Source organism: Callorhinus ursinus, unplaced genomic scaffold (assembly GCF_003265705.2).
Source record: "Callorhinus ursinus isolate GAN/ISIS: 27379988/994484 unplaced genomic scaffold, GSC_fseal_2.0 scaffold1, whole genome shotgun sequence".
Classification (NCBI taxonomy): domain Eukaryota; kingdom Metazoa; phylum Chordata; class Mammalia; order Carnivora; family Otariidae; genus Callorhinus; species Callorhinus ursinus.
This window is the reverse complement of record NW_027397063.1, coordinates 68,099,149-68,114,753: the sequence shown is the minus strand read 5'-3', so window position 1 is coordinate 68,114,753 and position 15,605 is coordinate 68,099,149. Positions and strand designations below refer to the sequence as shown.

The following is a 15,605-nucleotide window of genomic DNA, read 5'->3' as shown; positions in this document are numbered from 1 at the left end:
TTTCCCTCGAACACTGCAGGTGAGAAACAGCTCTGTGCATTAAATTCCAGATCTGAACTCACTTGCAGTGAGAAGTAAATTTGACCAAATTATTTGATTCTCTGGACTTAAAATTCCCAAATAAACTAATACCAATGGCTTAGCTTGGCTTTGATTATTAGTATTTTCTTTCCTCTCTTTCTTTATTTTATTTTATTTTCTCCTCTAACTAAGGAGGACTTTTTTTAACCTAAGGCAAGCAATTTTTCAATCATGACTTTAAATTTGATGAGGTTCCATTAAGAAACTCCGTGCATGTCCTACATCTAACAGGCATACACATAAAGAGACAGTCAAAGCATTTCATTAAAGGCAGAAAGATTAAGGCAAAAGATTACACAACAAAACCACCCACATTCAGTTTTGCAAGTCTAACAGTCAGCTTGAATCATCACCCTACAGCGGGTTGCATTCTGTTCCAACTCGTGGCTCAGCTTAATATTCAAGACCCAAGAAAGTAAAATATTAGTATTGGTGACCAAAAAGGCAGGTGTGTTTCTCTTTTCCTTGGTTACTCTTGGTGCCCTAGAGGCACGAATTGTTTCTTGTTTTTGGTTTAGTGAACACAGCTCTTGGGAGGTAATTAAAGAACTAGCACAAATCTTAAGATCACCAAAGAATAACACTCGGTCCTTTTTCAAGCAATAGAATCACTGGCTTAAGAATCCCAGAAACCAGTGTTTAAATCAGTCTTACCCATCCCCGCTGACTCCCATTAACAGTATCTCCCACATTATTTATCCCATCCTTTACCAGACACTTCTCTCAAATACCAGATTTTTCTCTTCTACCTAGTCATGTTGTTACCTTAGTAATGCCCCCTCTCCTGGTAATCCAACTCATTCTTCTCATGCTCACTCAAATGCCACCCTCATGTTCTCCATCATCATTCTAGGTAAACTGCATTATTTCTTTGTCTTCTTTCCTATGGCACATGGCTTATGTACTGTTAGCTAGTCTTTCTACACTCATACATTCCACTCATCTGTTTGTTATTTTCCTGCCATTAGATTGCAAGCCCCTTTAAATCAGAAACTGCAGAATTCATACATACGGGCCTACCTAGAGCCCAGTTTATGCCCTCAGTAGTGTAGACAGGTGATACTAAATGATGAGTGAATGAATTCTAAAAAGTATTTGAGAATCTTTACATTAATAAATGGACAATAAGATAACTCAATTAAAAATACAAGAAATATTTGTTTATAAGAATGAAGGATAAAATAGAGAGCAAGATCAATATAGTTATTAAACTTGAGCATTAAACTGAACATGAGCTTCCTGGTGACCAATTGGAAAACGAGAACTAAAGATTACATTACTCACGTGACTTGCTTAGGAGTCGGAGGAAACTGGAAATAGCCCAGTCCTTACAAAGATTGAAACTGAGCCTCAAGTTATCACAGTCCCTTACAGAATTGAGATGATCTACCTATCATCTATCTATGAGCTAAAAGAAAATAAATACCAAGTCAGAAGAAAAAAATATACAGAGATGCAATAATTTTAATACACAATGTCAAACGATGAATTCAAAATTACTAGTTAGGCCAGGAATATGATAAAATAATGAGGAGAGGGGAAAAACACTATAAAAAATTTACCAACAGGTGAATCACATTTAAAAAAAAAAGTATTTTCCAAAACTGACAGAAGAAATTATCCACAAATTCAAAAGGCTCTATGTTTCTCAGTCAGGATAAGTACACCACACACACACCCTCAGACACATCAGAGAGAAACTAATAAAAAACAAATAAACAAAAATCAAAAAGAAAATTTTAAAAGCATCCAGAAAAATAGACACATTTCTCTCAAATAAGTAAAAAACTGATAAGGTAGCTCTGTAAAGCAAATGATGAAACCCAGAAGACAAGAGAATGGGATTGTAAAAGTACTAAAAACAAAACTCACAATCTAAAATTTTATACCAAACAAAAATATCTTGCAAAAGTACATTAAAAATAGAGAAAATTTCAAATAAATAGTACAAAAATTCTTTGGCAGCAGACATGCACTGAAAGATATACTAACAGGTGTCCTTTGGGCAGAAGGAAACAATCCTAAACTAAAATGCAAAAAGGAAATTATCCCAGGCAGAAATGTAAATAGGAGAGAATAATGAAATGAATACCAATAATATAAGACAATACTGGTGACATAAGGCAGGGTTTAAAATATATCAAAATATTTGACAGTAATATTAAAAAAGTTGAATGGGAAAAATAGAATTTAAGTGTCCTCAATTTCTCACATTTTCTAGAAATGGACAAAACACAAATTTTGAGTAGGCACCAATAATTCAAAAGTTCATGTTGTAATTCCTAGGGTAAGCAAATAAGAGAAAAATAATGTATAACTCATAAGTTATTAGATGGGAAAATGGAATGATAACTTTAAAAATGATAAATCAAAAAGAAGACAACTAAAGAGAAAAAAAGAACAGATGGGGCAAACAAAAACAAATAGCAAGATGGTAGATTTAAACTTAAAAATATCAGTGATAAATTGTCTGTAAACAAACTACATATTTCAGATCTGATAAAAATAAAAATGCACATTCAATTATGAGTCACACCTTAAACATAAACATGTAGAGAGGTTAAAAATAAGAGTGGGAAAAGATATAGTATGCAAATATTAACCAACATTTACCTACTCCTTTTCTATAACTATCAGACAAAGCAGGCTTTACGTCAAAAAGCATTGTTAGAAATAATAAGAAATAAAATTTGTAACAATTATACATTTGTCTATATCCGATAGCATTAAGACTACAAACTACGAATTACTTGTTAATGTGAAAGATTTAAAACTTTCCCGCAATAACTGGAGAATAAGCACACAAAAGTCAGTACAAATAGAGAAGTTTTGAACCATATTATTAACAAACTTGATCTTAATATTTCAAAGTATTAAAATAATATAGAGTATGTTCACTAGAATAATATACTATATAGTATCCTAACCAAAAAAAAAAAGTAAAAATCTCAAATGTTTCCATATCAATTGGTGTTCTTCTCACATAACTCATGGACTAAATGAATAAGTCATGATGTAAATTACAAAATACTTTAATGGCATGCAAAAATGTGGCATATTAAAATTTGTAGTATGAAGCTAAAACTGACATAAAAGAAAAACTTTTGGCTTTACAGGCATATACTAGAAAAGAAGAAAAGCTGTACATCATGATTTAAGTTTTCATCTTAGGATGCTAGGAAAATAACAGTAAAAGGGGTTTTCCCAGGAATGCGAGATTGGTTGAAGATTAGACATTTAGTCAATGCAATTCATATTATACACAGAATAAATGAGAAAAGATTATCATTTAAACAGATGCAGAGATAACATTCGACAAATCCCACACCTATTCATAAATAACTCTCCTAATATTAGCAATAGAAAACAATTTCCTTAATTTGATGAAGGGCATCCAATGGAAATAGACGATAACTTTATGGTAAAGGAGAAACTGACAAAACTGTACTGGTTATAAAAGATTTGAAGAAAATTGTTTTTTTGTTTTGTTTTGTTTCTTTGTGGGTTTTTTTGTTTGTTTGTTTGGTTGGTTGGTTTTGTTTTAAGGCCAACTGAACACTTTATTCACTTCAATAGGAATATAAAGTGGTGTAATCATTCTGGAAATCAGCAGAGCAACATGTTCAAGGAGGTTTAAAATGATCATACCCTTTGACCAAGAATTTTCACATCCTAGAATCTACTAGAGAATCTTATCATAGATATAGGTAAATATTTATGTGTAAGAAAGTTCACTGAATAATTTGTTTTTATTCATAGAACCATATATTGAACCTGAACTTTAAAACTGTGGTAATTAAAGTTCCTTTACTTTCCCTCTAGAGAACACAATTTACTTCCAGAATTACTTAGGAGAGACTCAATTATTTAGGTACTCAATTATTCCCCCCTCCTCCCATAAAGAGAAAGGAAAGGTGTACAACAATTCCTTTACCTGTCTTTTAAACTGACAAAGTTCCCAACTGGTGGCAAAACTGGTCGAGGGAGACTCACAGCTCATAGTCAGATGGAAAACTTCAACAAAAATATCTATACTTTTCAAAGAGTTTCAAAGAAGACCGTCTTCTGTGAAAGTAGAAGTAGCTCGTAGTAACTTGATCACAGTTTTTGTCCATTCAGTTCAGTAAAGCACTGATGTGACAAGTGCCAACAAGAAGCTAAGCTCCATATTTTACCAGTTGGGTTTTCCCTGTTAACATTAGGGTCCTTTTCTCTCTATATGCTCTTGTGATCACTTTGTCTCTCTTCTTTAGATTCTAGGCACTAACTCAACATAGTGGCTTACATTTTAACTAATGCTTTTCTTTCCACCATCTTAGATTGCTGATAGATATACATAGTCCATTAACTAAAATAACTTTGTAATTTCATAATATCAAGCAATGTATCTCACACACACACACACACACACACACACACACACACACACACACTAATTTTATAGCATTGCTAATTGCTTAATGTGAGGTGTAGGCTCAAAGAACCCAGAGAAGATCCTCCGAGGTGTGAGGATTTTTCTTCAGATCTTACTCTAAAATAATAGCAACAACAAATGCTAGCAATCAAAATAGTCATTAAAGAGAGATTGGTCAAATTGCAGTATTACTATATAATAGAATATTTTTCATCCAACAGTTATGTTTACAAGAAAAGACGGGGGGGAAATTTCACTATTATGTATAATAGGTGCTTAAAAATATTTGTCAATGTGTATTTCATATAGCTTATAATATCAATAATATTGATATAATATATGTCAATATACTATTATATATACAACTTATATGCTGCTTTTTTCCCCATTAATCACCTTGAGCATATCTGTAAGCAGTGTTTGAAAACATGACTGTTAAGTGATTACATATTTCATTATATGTTAGTAAACAAATTAGGACTAACTATAATAAAATATATCATGTTGGTTCCAGGATAAAAATATAGCTAACATTTTCCAAGATTTACACATCCATCTCTATAGAGAAAAAGAAGAGGAAGAAGAAGAAGAGAAAAAGAAAGAGAGGGAGGGAGGGAGGAGGGAAGGAAGGAAGGAAGGAAGGAAGTCAGAAAGAAAGAAACCCACTGGGAAGCAAATCTCTAATTCTCCAAGGCCACCAAAGAAGACTCCACTGTGTCTAGTATAAAATAATCATATTTGCACAGAAATAATTATACAGAATTTATTAGTTTAAAACACCCTTTCTATTGAGTATATCATTTGAAATTTTAAATAACCTTGTTACATTGGAGTGGAAGGAATTAATCCCATTTTAGAAATGAAAATACTGAGATCAGAGAAGTTAAGTGACTTGCCCAAAATCATATGGATAATTAATGGTGGAAACATGGCTCAATTCCTCTGACAATAAATTCAATCAATGTTTTTTTCACTATATCTTGTGATCTGCCTTGGTACTGTTCTGTAATAAATAAAAAACATCATTAGTAGTTTTGTATAAGAAACATAAAGTATTTCTTGACTATGTATAACCAGTACTTGTATATCAATATGAAGACTTATTTTGGTTTTGCGGCAGTTCTGGTTTTTACCAGATTTGTCTGTCTGATCCTCAGACATATTGAAATTCTAGGGGGAATATTTCTAATGCCTCAACTGTCAGATTTTGAGGAGTGTTCTAGGTTCTTGCTTTGCAAAAGAATTGCTAGAAAAGCCTTAATGGATTGCTAAAACTTATTCTAAATTCCAGTGCAAGGAGCCACTAGATTGCCATTGGGACAAAGGACAGCTCTGTTTGAAAGTTTCACTGTGCAATGTTTCTCTAGCTTTAGTGGATGTAAGAATCACTGTAAAGAACTTTAAAATGCAGATTCAAATGTACCATCTCTGATTGACCATATCAGATTCTCTTGTGTTTGGGTTTAAAATCTACATCTTTTAAGATTTTTATTTATTTATTTGAGAGAGAATGAGAGCAAGAGAGATCACAGAGGGAAAGGGAGGAGCCGACTCACTGCCGAGCAGGGAGCCCAATGCAGGGCTCAATCCCAGGACCCTGGGATCATGACCTGAGCTGAAGGCAGCTGCTTAACTGACTGAGCCACCCAGGCACCCTTGATCTACATTTTAACAAGAACTCCAGATGGATTTCACACAGGTACTCATTAGAAACAATTCTCTGCTAGTTTTTTTTTTGAATATGGAATGTTTGACAAAACAGTAAAAAGGCTTCAGAGTTTGAGTATTCCCCCACAAAGAATAACTTTCATATAATTGTGTCCTTTTAAGCATGAACACCGCTGTCTAACTCTTGTCCATCATTCTCCCCCAGGAGAGCATTAGGTTCTTAAATAGAAAATAGAAAAAGGTGTAGACTTAGAATGAGGATATTGGCTGCTGACTAGTTGTGTGCCCCTGATACATTCGGAAAACGAAGGGAGTAATCTACCTAGACCAGTGCACATAGTAGTTACAGCAATGAGATTATAATAGAAGTGTGACAGTTTTGAAAACCAATTCCCACAATGAAAGGGTATTCGTTAAATTAGTTCTCAAACTCTGCTTCATATTAGAACCTGGGGAATCTTTCAGTTTCTGATGACCAGGCATTAGTAATTTTTTGAAACCCGGCTTTTGATTTCAAAATGCAGCCTAGTTCAAGAAGAGCAGATTAGACCAATCATTGCATTTTTACCTTTTTGAACAGTTCAAATTCATTAGAAATTACCAAGCATTGATAAATTACCACTCTGAAATCAATTCATTGGATTCTTGGGATCAGCTCTGCTCTCACCACAAATCAGCAATGTTTTATGATGGGCAAGAGCACAGCTGCCAAACAGGCCATTTTCTTAATGTCCTTTATCATCGTTTTAGGTGCTGACTGAAGTTGGATTAAGGAAATTGGCAACCAAGTCAGTGGAGTCTCAGGAAAACAACGGCCATACTGTATATTGCCACAGGGGAAAAGATCAGCCCTCAATTCTGGGAATGCTTAGTCACAAACACCATGTCATCAGCCTTACCAGCCGCTCAGTTCCATTTCCTTTTAGGTGAGACTGAGTCACTTTTCTAGAACTATGACAGCAGTAGAACATGGCGGAAAGAAGAAATGTGTAACCAACACAGGGATAAGGATAGGTTATCTCACTTAATTTATTCAACGTTCACGCCTCTGGGTACAATTAGTTCAGAAAACCATTAAATTATTCAGGCACCAGACTAGATAAGGTCCTTTACCTCATAAAAGATTCATTTAAGTTTAAGGGAGGCAATGGTTTGTTTCTGATAGAGATCAACACATAATCCCCAGCCCTATCTTGAAATTAAGAAGAAGTGCCATGTGACTGAGGGAGCATGTCGAACCAGAAGGACCTGGCAGGAGAATTCATCACTCTCAGCCTTCTGATAGTTTCAAAGAATTAGGACCTGCAACATTGCTGTCACTTTCTCCATATTTACCCGCACCAGAGCATCAGTTTTACAATCCACTCCCCTCACTGTTCTGGCAGCTTGGAACCATCCCCAAACCCTCTACCACTGCCACCGTCACCACCACCATTAACTCTCATTGCAATGTCACAAAATGGCTGCTCTCTTTTCCATATTCTCTTAAAATGTAATTCCAACTAGGAATGTGAAGAACTATAGTTGAATGCACTCTTAATCGAGCTATACCACTGTTAGTAGTTTACATACTGTTTCTGAGTCTCATTTTCCTCATCTGTAAAATGGAGCTAGTAATTCTGATTCAATGAGGCGTTGGGAGACTTCACTATCACGTTAAAGTGAAGGGGCCACTTTCTACACAATAAACCTGTTACAAATGAAATGATTATTATCATTATCAAGACACCCAGATAGATGCCCAAGGACTTTCTCTCTTCATTTGGAATATTATCCTTTCATCCTGTCTCCTAAAGGGGTCCCAGTGTGTCAGGTTCTGAAACAGAATGCTTCTTGTGTTTGAAACTCTATGGTCCCTCTTGTGCAAGGTGAAGTTAGTATGACATAGAATAAGAACATTGGCTAATATCGGAAGATCTGTGGTTTACTCTTTATTATTAGGAATTTAAGTTTTCTGACTTCCTATTTTCTCACCTGTGAAAATGAGGAACAAGAGATCTCCCTGAAAGACTTGTTTTAGGATTTACGTGGGATAATGTACATGAAAGTGCTTATAAGTCATATTTTAAAACTATGCGAACATCCGATGATGATATTTTAAAACTATGCGAACATCCGATGATGATGTAATTGTTCTTAAACATTCTGCTGCTGGTTGAGAATGCCCAGACCAGTATCTGAGATAATCATTTCAAATATTTGGGTTTGAGTGATTATAATATTGAGGGTTTAGGACCCAGATATGGGGTGGTATAGAGTCAAAGTGAATGATCCTTGAAGAGTCCCAAACTCACATTCACAGATACACATGCATGCCTTTTACTTCACCAAGGGTCTGGCCTTCTTCTTCCTCCCCTGCTTCCAAGACACACTCAGCATTCTCCAACATCCCAGTTAATCTCTTCTTCCCTGACATTACTTCTTTTCGCTCCCTGAAAGTAATTTTTAACACAAATTTTGTCTTTAACCCTTTTTTTCTTCTTTTTCCACACTTTTGTTTTATTTTAAATTAGAGATGCTTAGTTTCATAGCTTTTATTAGGAATATATCAGCCAACCCTTGTGCTTTATGTAGGTAACTTCTAAATCTCTATCCTTAGTATTTTAATTTCTCTTCTTTTCTACTCTCATAATTTAAACTCTATGGTAGACATCTCAAATTCCCTTAAGCACTAAAACAAATAAATAAATGAAAACATAAAACAACCCTTAGGGTGCCTAACCTGAATCTTCTCTCATGTTGACTTTTTTCACCTCCTGCTCTTCTGTTAGTGGTCCTACAACTTTCCAGGTTGTAAATGCATTTTTAATTTAAGTGGTTGCCAAATTTTGACAGGGTCTCCTCCACGATATGTCCCAGACACATTCTCTCCTCTGCATCCCCCCTGAAAAAAAAACTTAATTTATATCATCACCCCCTCTCCCCCAGATTATCTCATAGGCACAGTTAGATCTCCCTGGTTTCAGAATCTTTTGATCTTATTCATCCTGCTCAGATGCAGCAAACTAGAGATAGCAGTATAATGATTTGATTTGCTAATATAGTCTTGAAAAATTTTGCATCTGTGTTCATGAATGTTAACTACCTTTTGATATATAGATTTGAAACTGCAGTTGTAACTGTATTGTGAACTTATTTCAAGTAGTGTGCAACTCAATGTGGATGTATTTTTCCACTAGTCTATTAACAACTGAGGAGCATTAACGCTCATGTTCGTTTTTGTGTTATTCCAGAATGCAGCAAACTGTGTGGCAGATAGTAATACATTAATAAATGTTCATTCAGTTGACCAACTGAATGATTAATCGTATTATAATTAAGTACATTTAAACCTCATGTACCTTATGCCTGGAACTGGGTTAGCTAATGGGGACTAAAGGTAAATAAACCTGGACTCTGTCTTAATGGGCATCACTTGCTATTATATGAGTCACAATAACTTAGAATTGTTATAAATATGATAAGTACCCTAATTTCAGAGTATTGGTAAATGTAAAAGTGGGCCAATCAACAAAATCCTTGTTTGAAAGCTAATTCTCTATAATGAAAAGCAGGTTTTCCAGTAGATATTCAGGGTATTCAAATAGCACAATTTATAAGTGAAATATTTATCTAGCACATAAATAAAAGAGTTAAAAAGTGCAACTTGTGCAGAGAGGGTGGGATTTTCTTTACTTCTGTAATCACTCATTTTAATTTAGTTCTTTCCCAATCTCCCCATTTCACCACTGACATTGATCTAAACTCCAATAGTAAACAATGACATGAATACTTACAATATGAGTAAAGGTCTGGTAAGAAGTGTTTGCAGTAACAAAGGTACGACAAATGTCTATTGTGGGCTTTTCTATTCAAGGGCAACAAAGAACCTTGTCAGGAATCTGAAGCATAGAGACAGAAAGAAAGTAATTATTTAAGAATGAAAAAGGTATTGGGTGGGGTTATTCATTTGTAAAGATATTCTTTCATTCAAGATGTCATTTACTGAACAAATGTTTACCAACTTCTTACTATGGTGCTGGGCTATATGCTAAGTACATCAGAGATGAATAAACCACTGTTTTCATGCCTTCAAGGAACACACAGTCAATGGAAAAAGGTAGGTATGCACAAAGATAACTAGCAGTGTCTAGCATAACATAGGTGTTCTTTCAATACTTACTGAGCATCCATCTCTGGCTAGATACTGTTCTAGGTGCTTGGGATATAGCACTGAACCAAACAGACAAAAGTCCCTGCCTCCAAATTACTTCTATTCTAATAGGGGAAGAATTTAAGGATAGAGAGAGAGAAATTCTAATACAGATAAAATGAGAAATACAGTTAAAATGTTATTAGCCTCCTAGGAATGAGAAAGCTGTTCCATTGGATTGGGGAGAGTCATGAAAGGTGAGCCATAAGTTACAATCCCAATTTATGTTGTTCTCTCTTCTTTTTTGGAGATTCAAAAGAAATGCAATTCAAGCAGAAAAGAACAGGTGAGTCACAGTCTTCAGTGAGGCAGGCAGGTGCGTGTGTACTGGATCGTCAAGCCTTTATTGTGGCTGGGTGGGTTGGGTATGTGGCTGGGAATATGGAGACATAAAGTTGGAGACTTACATGAGAGTCTAGGGACTTTAAGTGCATGATTATGTAGCTTGGATTTTGTCTTAAAGGCAGAAGAAAGCTAACAGAGATTTTAAAACAGAAGAATGATGTTATCAGGGCGATGTTTTCAGAAAGATGGTTATGGTAGTACCACTGAGGAGAAAAGAAAGGGATTGAAAGCCAGGACTTTCTTTCTGTTTATTTAAAATGATGAATAAATGTGCATACGGACCTATTTTAGTCTAAGAACTGAAGCTGATGTTTGTCTCCATGGACTATGCATCAAAGTTTTGATCTTGGAGAAGGCACCAAGATACTGGAGAAGAATATTCTGGAAAGGCATCACTGCCTCCTTTGACACTTATAAAGTTCCTGAGGAGGTTCTACTTTCTCTAGGGAATAAAATAACAGTCATTTAGGAGGTTGACTTCAAAGTTCCCGCCGTCTGCTGAGTTATGGGTGGCAATGGGTCCATGCTCAGAGCGGTGTGTGAATATGATGACTCTACCTCTCTACTCGTATCTACCTCTGTGAAAAGGGAGGGCATTTTGGTCTCCTAAGTGTCTAGCTCCTTTTAATCTCAGCAGTTATTCCTGCCCCTTATTTCTTTTATCTCTTTAAGCTGAAAAAATAAGAAGGAAGCATGGAGAATGAGTAGACGATACCATAGCTTTTCTCGTGATAGTTATTGTCAGGAAAGGGGGGGAAATGGAGTGGAAGCAAATACAGACAAGGCAGTGACAGGCATAATAACTGTCTCCCAAAGGTGCCAAACAAGAAAGTTGATACCTTCTTACATACCCAAGGCCAGGGTAAGTTGGGAAATAAGAAAAACAAAAACAAAGCAAAAGATAAAACACAAGGAATAACAACATTAAAAAATACACAAACACACAGATGGTTGTTAAGTTGTTCCCAGCCAGCTTAGTGCAAAACTGTATCAAATAAGTGAGTTGGCAGATGGAGTGGAAGAATCACCTGAAGCCGGCTTAGGCTAGGCTTCTTACACGGCCTTGAAGATAGAGCGTCCTAGAACCTTGAGTGAAAGATCTTGGGTTTTGTTTGTTTGTTTGTTTGTTTGTTTTTGAGGGTGTCTTATATTGCTCAACTCCTATTTTTTTGTCCCTTTCTCTCTCTCAATTCACTGGACTAGTTTGGGAGACCAATCTTCCTGTGGGTTTTAGGTACAGAGAAACTTCCAAGATAATTTTAGAGAATGACATGGCTGTGGAGAACTATAGAATATTTGGGAAATGATATTAATTTTCAAAAACTGGATCATTTACTCTGTCTTAGTTGTTCCTATTTACTGAGGCACATGTGTTTCTCTGGCATGCTTTCCACTGTGTGGTGAACTCCTAGACATTCTTCAAGACCCAGTTGGGATTTAACTCCCATGTGAAGCTTTTGTTTTCCCTCTCAGCCTAAAGCTACTCCTGATTTTGTAATTCCAAGGCTTTTGTATATATTTGCATTTCTAGAAATTATAAGGCATGTAATATTTAATATCTATCTTTCCCTCTAACTAGACTGGAGGGCTAGGGCTATCTGATTCATCTTTGTTTTCCCCATAGCAAATAACATAGCTTTTGATACATTAGGGGCAGACAATATACACTAATAAAATAAACAATTGCTTAAATAAGTTGATTGATCTCCTCCCTTCTCTTCCTGTCACTATACGTTAACTAGTACTTTCTAGAGTACTTTGAGGAACTGCCACTCCCGTGCACCATCTTTGTGGCTCGTCCCGTGGGAATTTGCCTGGCCTTTGCCATGTAGGTCTCCCCTTTTTTTTTTGGCTGGAGAGATCAGACCTGGGTGTTGGAAGTCAGCTTTACCACTGAGTCACAGTGCCTCCGGGCACTGTGGTTCTACTCCGTGTGAAAGGTCTTTCTGCAGCATTCTTGTGAGGTGAGCTTTCTAATTAGCTTTCCCTTATAAGGTGCCAGAGGGGACGATTGGTCAGCATTGGGGCCCACAGATGGGAAAACAGTGGCCAACAGACTTTGCCTAAGGCTCTTGGGTGGGCTGAAGCCTCACAGTTAACATGTGGTGAGAATGGAATGACTCAGTGTTCTATTTCCCACCCTGGGTGTCCTCACCCATCAGCTCTCTTCATTCTGCCAGGCCTGAACCTCAAGAACATGGAACAGGGTGATGTGAATCTCTGAGCTACCGGCTACATTCTGCACTGGTACGAGGACACACAGGTTATCTGTCTTTGTCTTTAAATGGCTAGACGAGTATAGGATGCTTCACTGAATCCCTTAGATTCCTTGCTTGGGACTTCTCCCTAGGCAAAGAGTACCTCGAGGCCTAAGAATTTATAGAATGGTAGAGAAAAGGAGTAATAACTGAAAGCAATAACACTCTTGCGCATTATACCTTTTGACTATTTAAGAGACTTATATTCCACTGTGTGCAGTCTTATGAGATATGAAGTTTAAATATTATCTCTTGAGGATAAAATTAATAAGGACTTTTGTGTTAAAAATTGGAAAACATTAAAAGAAAAAAAAAGTTTACTTATAATCCCACCATTTAAAAATAACTACTGTTGGTTTTAAGGATTTTTACTTTACATATTTTTAGCATCATTCTTCACAGCGTAAGAAAAGGATAGTTATAATCCTCCACTAATGAGTTACAGGAACTAAGACTGTAAGGTGCCCAGAAGAGTGGTTTAAGAATGGAAAGATTAAGTAGTCTGATCATTTACAATGTGATCCTGGCTACATCTTAAAATTTCTATTGACCCTCAGTTTCTCCCCCCCACCCAAAGAAGGTAAGAGAATTCAAAGCCAATGGCAGCACTAGCTCAAAGCCCTGAGATGAAAGCTGATCTTTAAATTCCAAGTATATGTGTGATGTTAAATTCATGTACATTTAATGGCAAAGACACCAGCTAAATTAACCTTTAACTTTAGACATGCTGCCAGGATTCCTATGAATTAAGAGACTGTTTTATGAATTATTTACCTGATCCATATCCCCTTCCATTTGGCCCCAAATTTCACAGTCTAAGAAGGGAAAGGCTGGGCTGGGGGTGGGGATGCAGCTCAAGAAACAGTGAACCAAGTGGATTGGCTACCATTTTGATCCAGAAAATAGCAAAGGAATGGATCATGACATTAAGCAGCCGTGCACGAAGTTAGCTGTAGCACAAACAGTAGTTTTCTGCTTTCGAATGACCTCACATCTCATGATTTGAACACCCATATTCTGTGGGGCTCACACCCTGTCCTCTGATGCTCAGCCATCCTGACAAGGGAACTCCACCTGAAACAGGCAAAGTTTGCAAGAGGTGGAATGATGTACACCCGTGGTCAGAGGAATGGCACCCACCTTCAGTACATACATCTCCAGACTGGGAAGGTGGCTGAGGTAGGAAAGGAAAAGTGTTCTGGGTTCTCATCTTTTCATCGCTGGTCTGATCTCTTGAGATTTCTTTCTTCCTTTTCTTTTTTTTATTTTTTACCATGTATTTATTTTGGTTAGAAGGTTCCTTCTATTTAGGAAGGAACTCTGATTCTTGGGGGGAGGGCAGAGGAACAAGAGCGGGATGTGGAAGAAAAGGGCCCGGAGCCCACAGCATTGGCTCAGTCCTGGGCTCCGGGCTCAGAGAGAGAGAAAACTTCCTATCTACTACTCGGTGTAGAACCGAGTTTAAAGTAAAAAACAACAGGCTCGCAGGGCAGAAGTTCCATCCAGGAATAAAGAGGGGGCATTAGCTGGGGCATTCTTCATAGTATATCATATTGTGGATTGGCACCAAACGGCAGAGAACATCTCAGGTCTTTAATTTACAAACATACCCAAACACTTGTTTAAACTGAACCCTGTGGAGGAACGGTGATGACAGTGATGGGAGTGCCTATAATTATTCCTAGCCTATCTGGTGTGTTCCGTATGCCACTTGACAGGTACCATCCCCTCCACAACCCTGTAAGATCAGTCTTGCATATTCACTTGCCCAGAGGAGAAACATGATGTTCGTATAGAAGGTGAACCAATCTTCCAAGATCTCCCAGCTCCTTAGTAACTGGGCCAGAAAATGGGGTTTTCACAGCCTGTGAACTTTGTTTCATTACTTGCTCTCCTGGTTTTGGGTGAGATCCTTGCGTCTGGTCCATTGTCTCTGCTGCAGCCCCCCAGCAGAGAATGCAGGATGCGAAGTCTGGGGTCTCTGGAGACTTTTGCACCTCAAGTGTCAGGGCTATGGACCTGCAAAGCCCTCAGGAACAGATCCAGCTGCATCTGGTGGCAGAGCTGGGGGGTGTGGTACAGCACAGGCCACAGCCTGAAGGAGGGCATGTGCCCTTGTCAATGGCAAATTATTTCCTGAGGTGTCCTTGGAGCGGGTGGTGGGGTTGGGATGGGGAGAAGGCAGGGGCGGGGTGTCAGACTGACTGCCTGCAGCGGGGCCTGGGTAGGATGCAGGAGGCCTACAGCTATTTCCTTTATGTGTCAGGGCAGATCAGCGCTCACTTACCTGCCTTCAGCCCCAAACAAATACTTGTTTTATTATTATTTAGAAAAGAGATTACCTTTTGACAAAAGTGGCACCAATATCCTGCCACCCTGATTAAAAGCAGGCCGAAGAGGAAATGATTTCTCTATCCCTTCTGTCCCATGAAGCCGACACCCCCCAGAGAAATGGCCCTCTCCCAGGGGAAGCCCGGCTCACCACTTATGAAGCTGCTCTAAACCTGTTTGCTTTCAGCGCTGCAGCGGGATGCGTGGGCCTGGAAGGCAGTGGAGCTGAGACCCTGGCTGGCTTCCCTGGGGGGTGGGGGGGTGGGGGGAGAGGACCGCGACAGTTAATGACATCAGCCCAGTTAGCAGTGACACC

At 37.7% G+C, this 15,605-nt stretch overlaps 1 protein-coding gene across 1 annotated transcript in view; it reads right to left on the bottom strand.

Annotated features, from left to right (window-relative positions):
* Positions 1–9,937: 9,937 nt before the first annotated feature.
* Positions 9,938–15,605, bottom strand: part of P3H2 (prolyl 3-hydroxylase 2) — a 169,131-nt gene continuing 163,463 nt past the window's right edge. Inside the window, exon 15 of the mRNA XM_073895669.1 lies at positions 9,938–10,044. Coding sequence (XP_073751770.1) covers positions 10,015–10,044 — 30 coding nt within the window. The 3' untranslated portion in view covers positions 9,938–10,014. The remainder of the gene's footprint in view (positions 10,045–15,605) is intronic.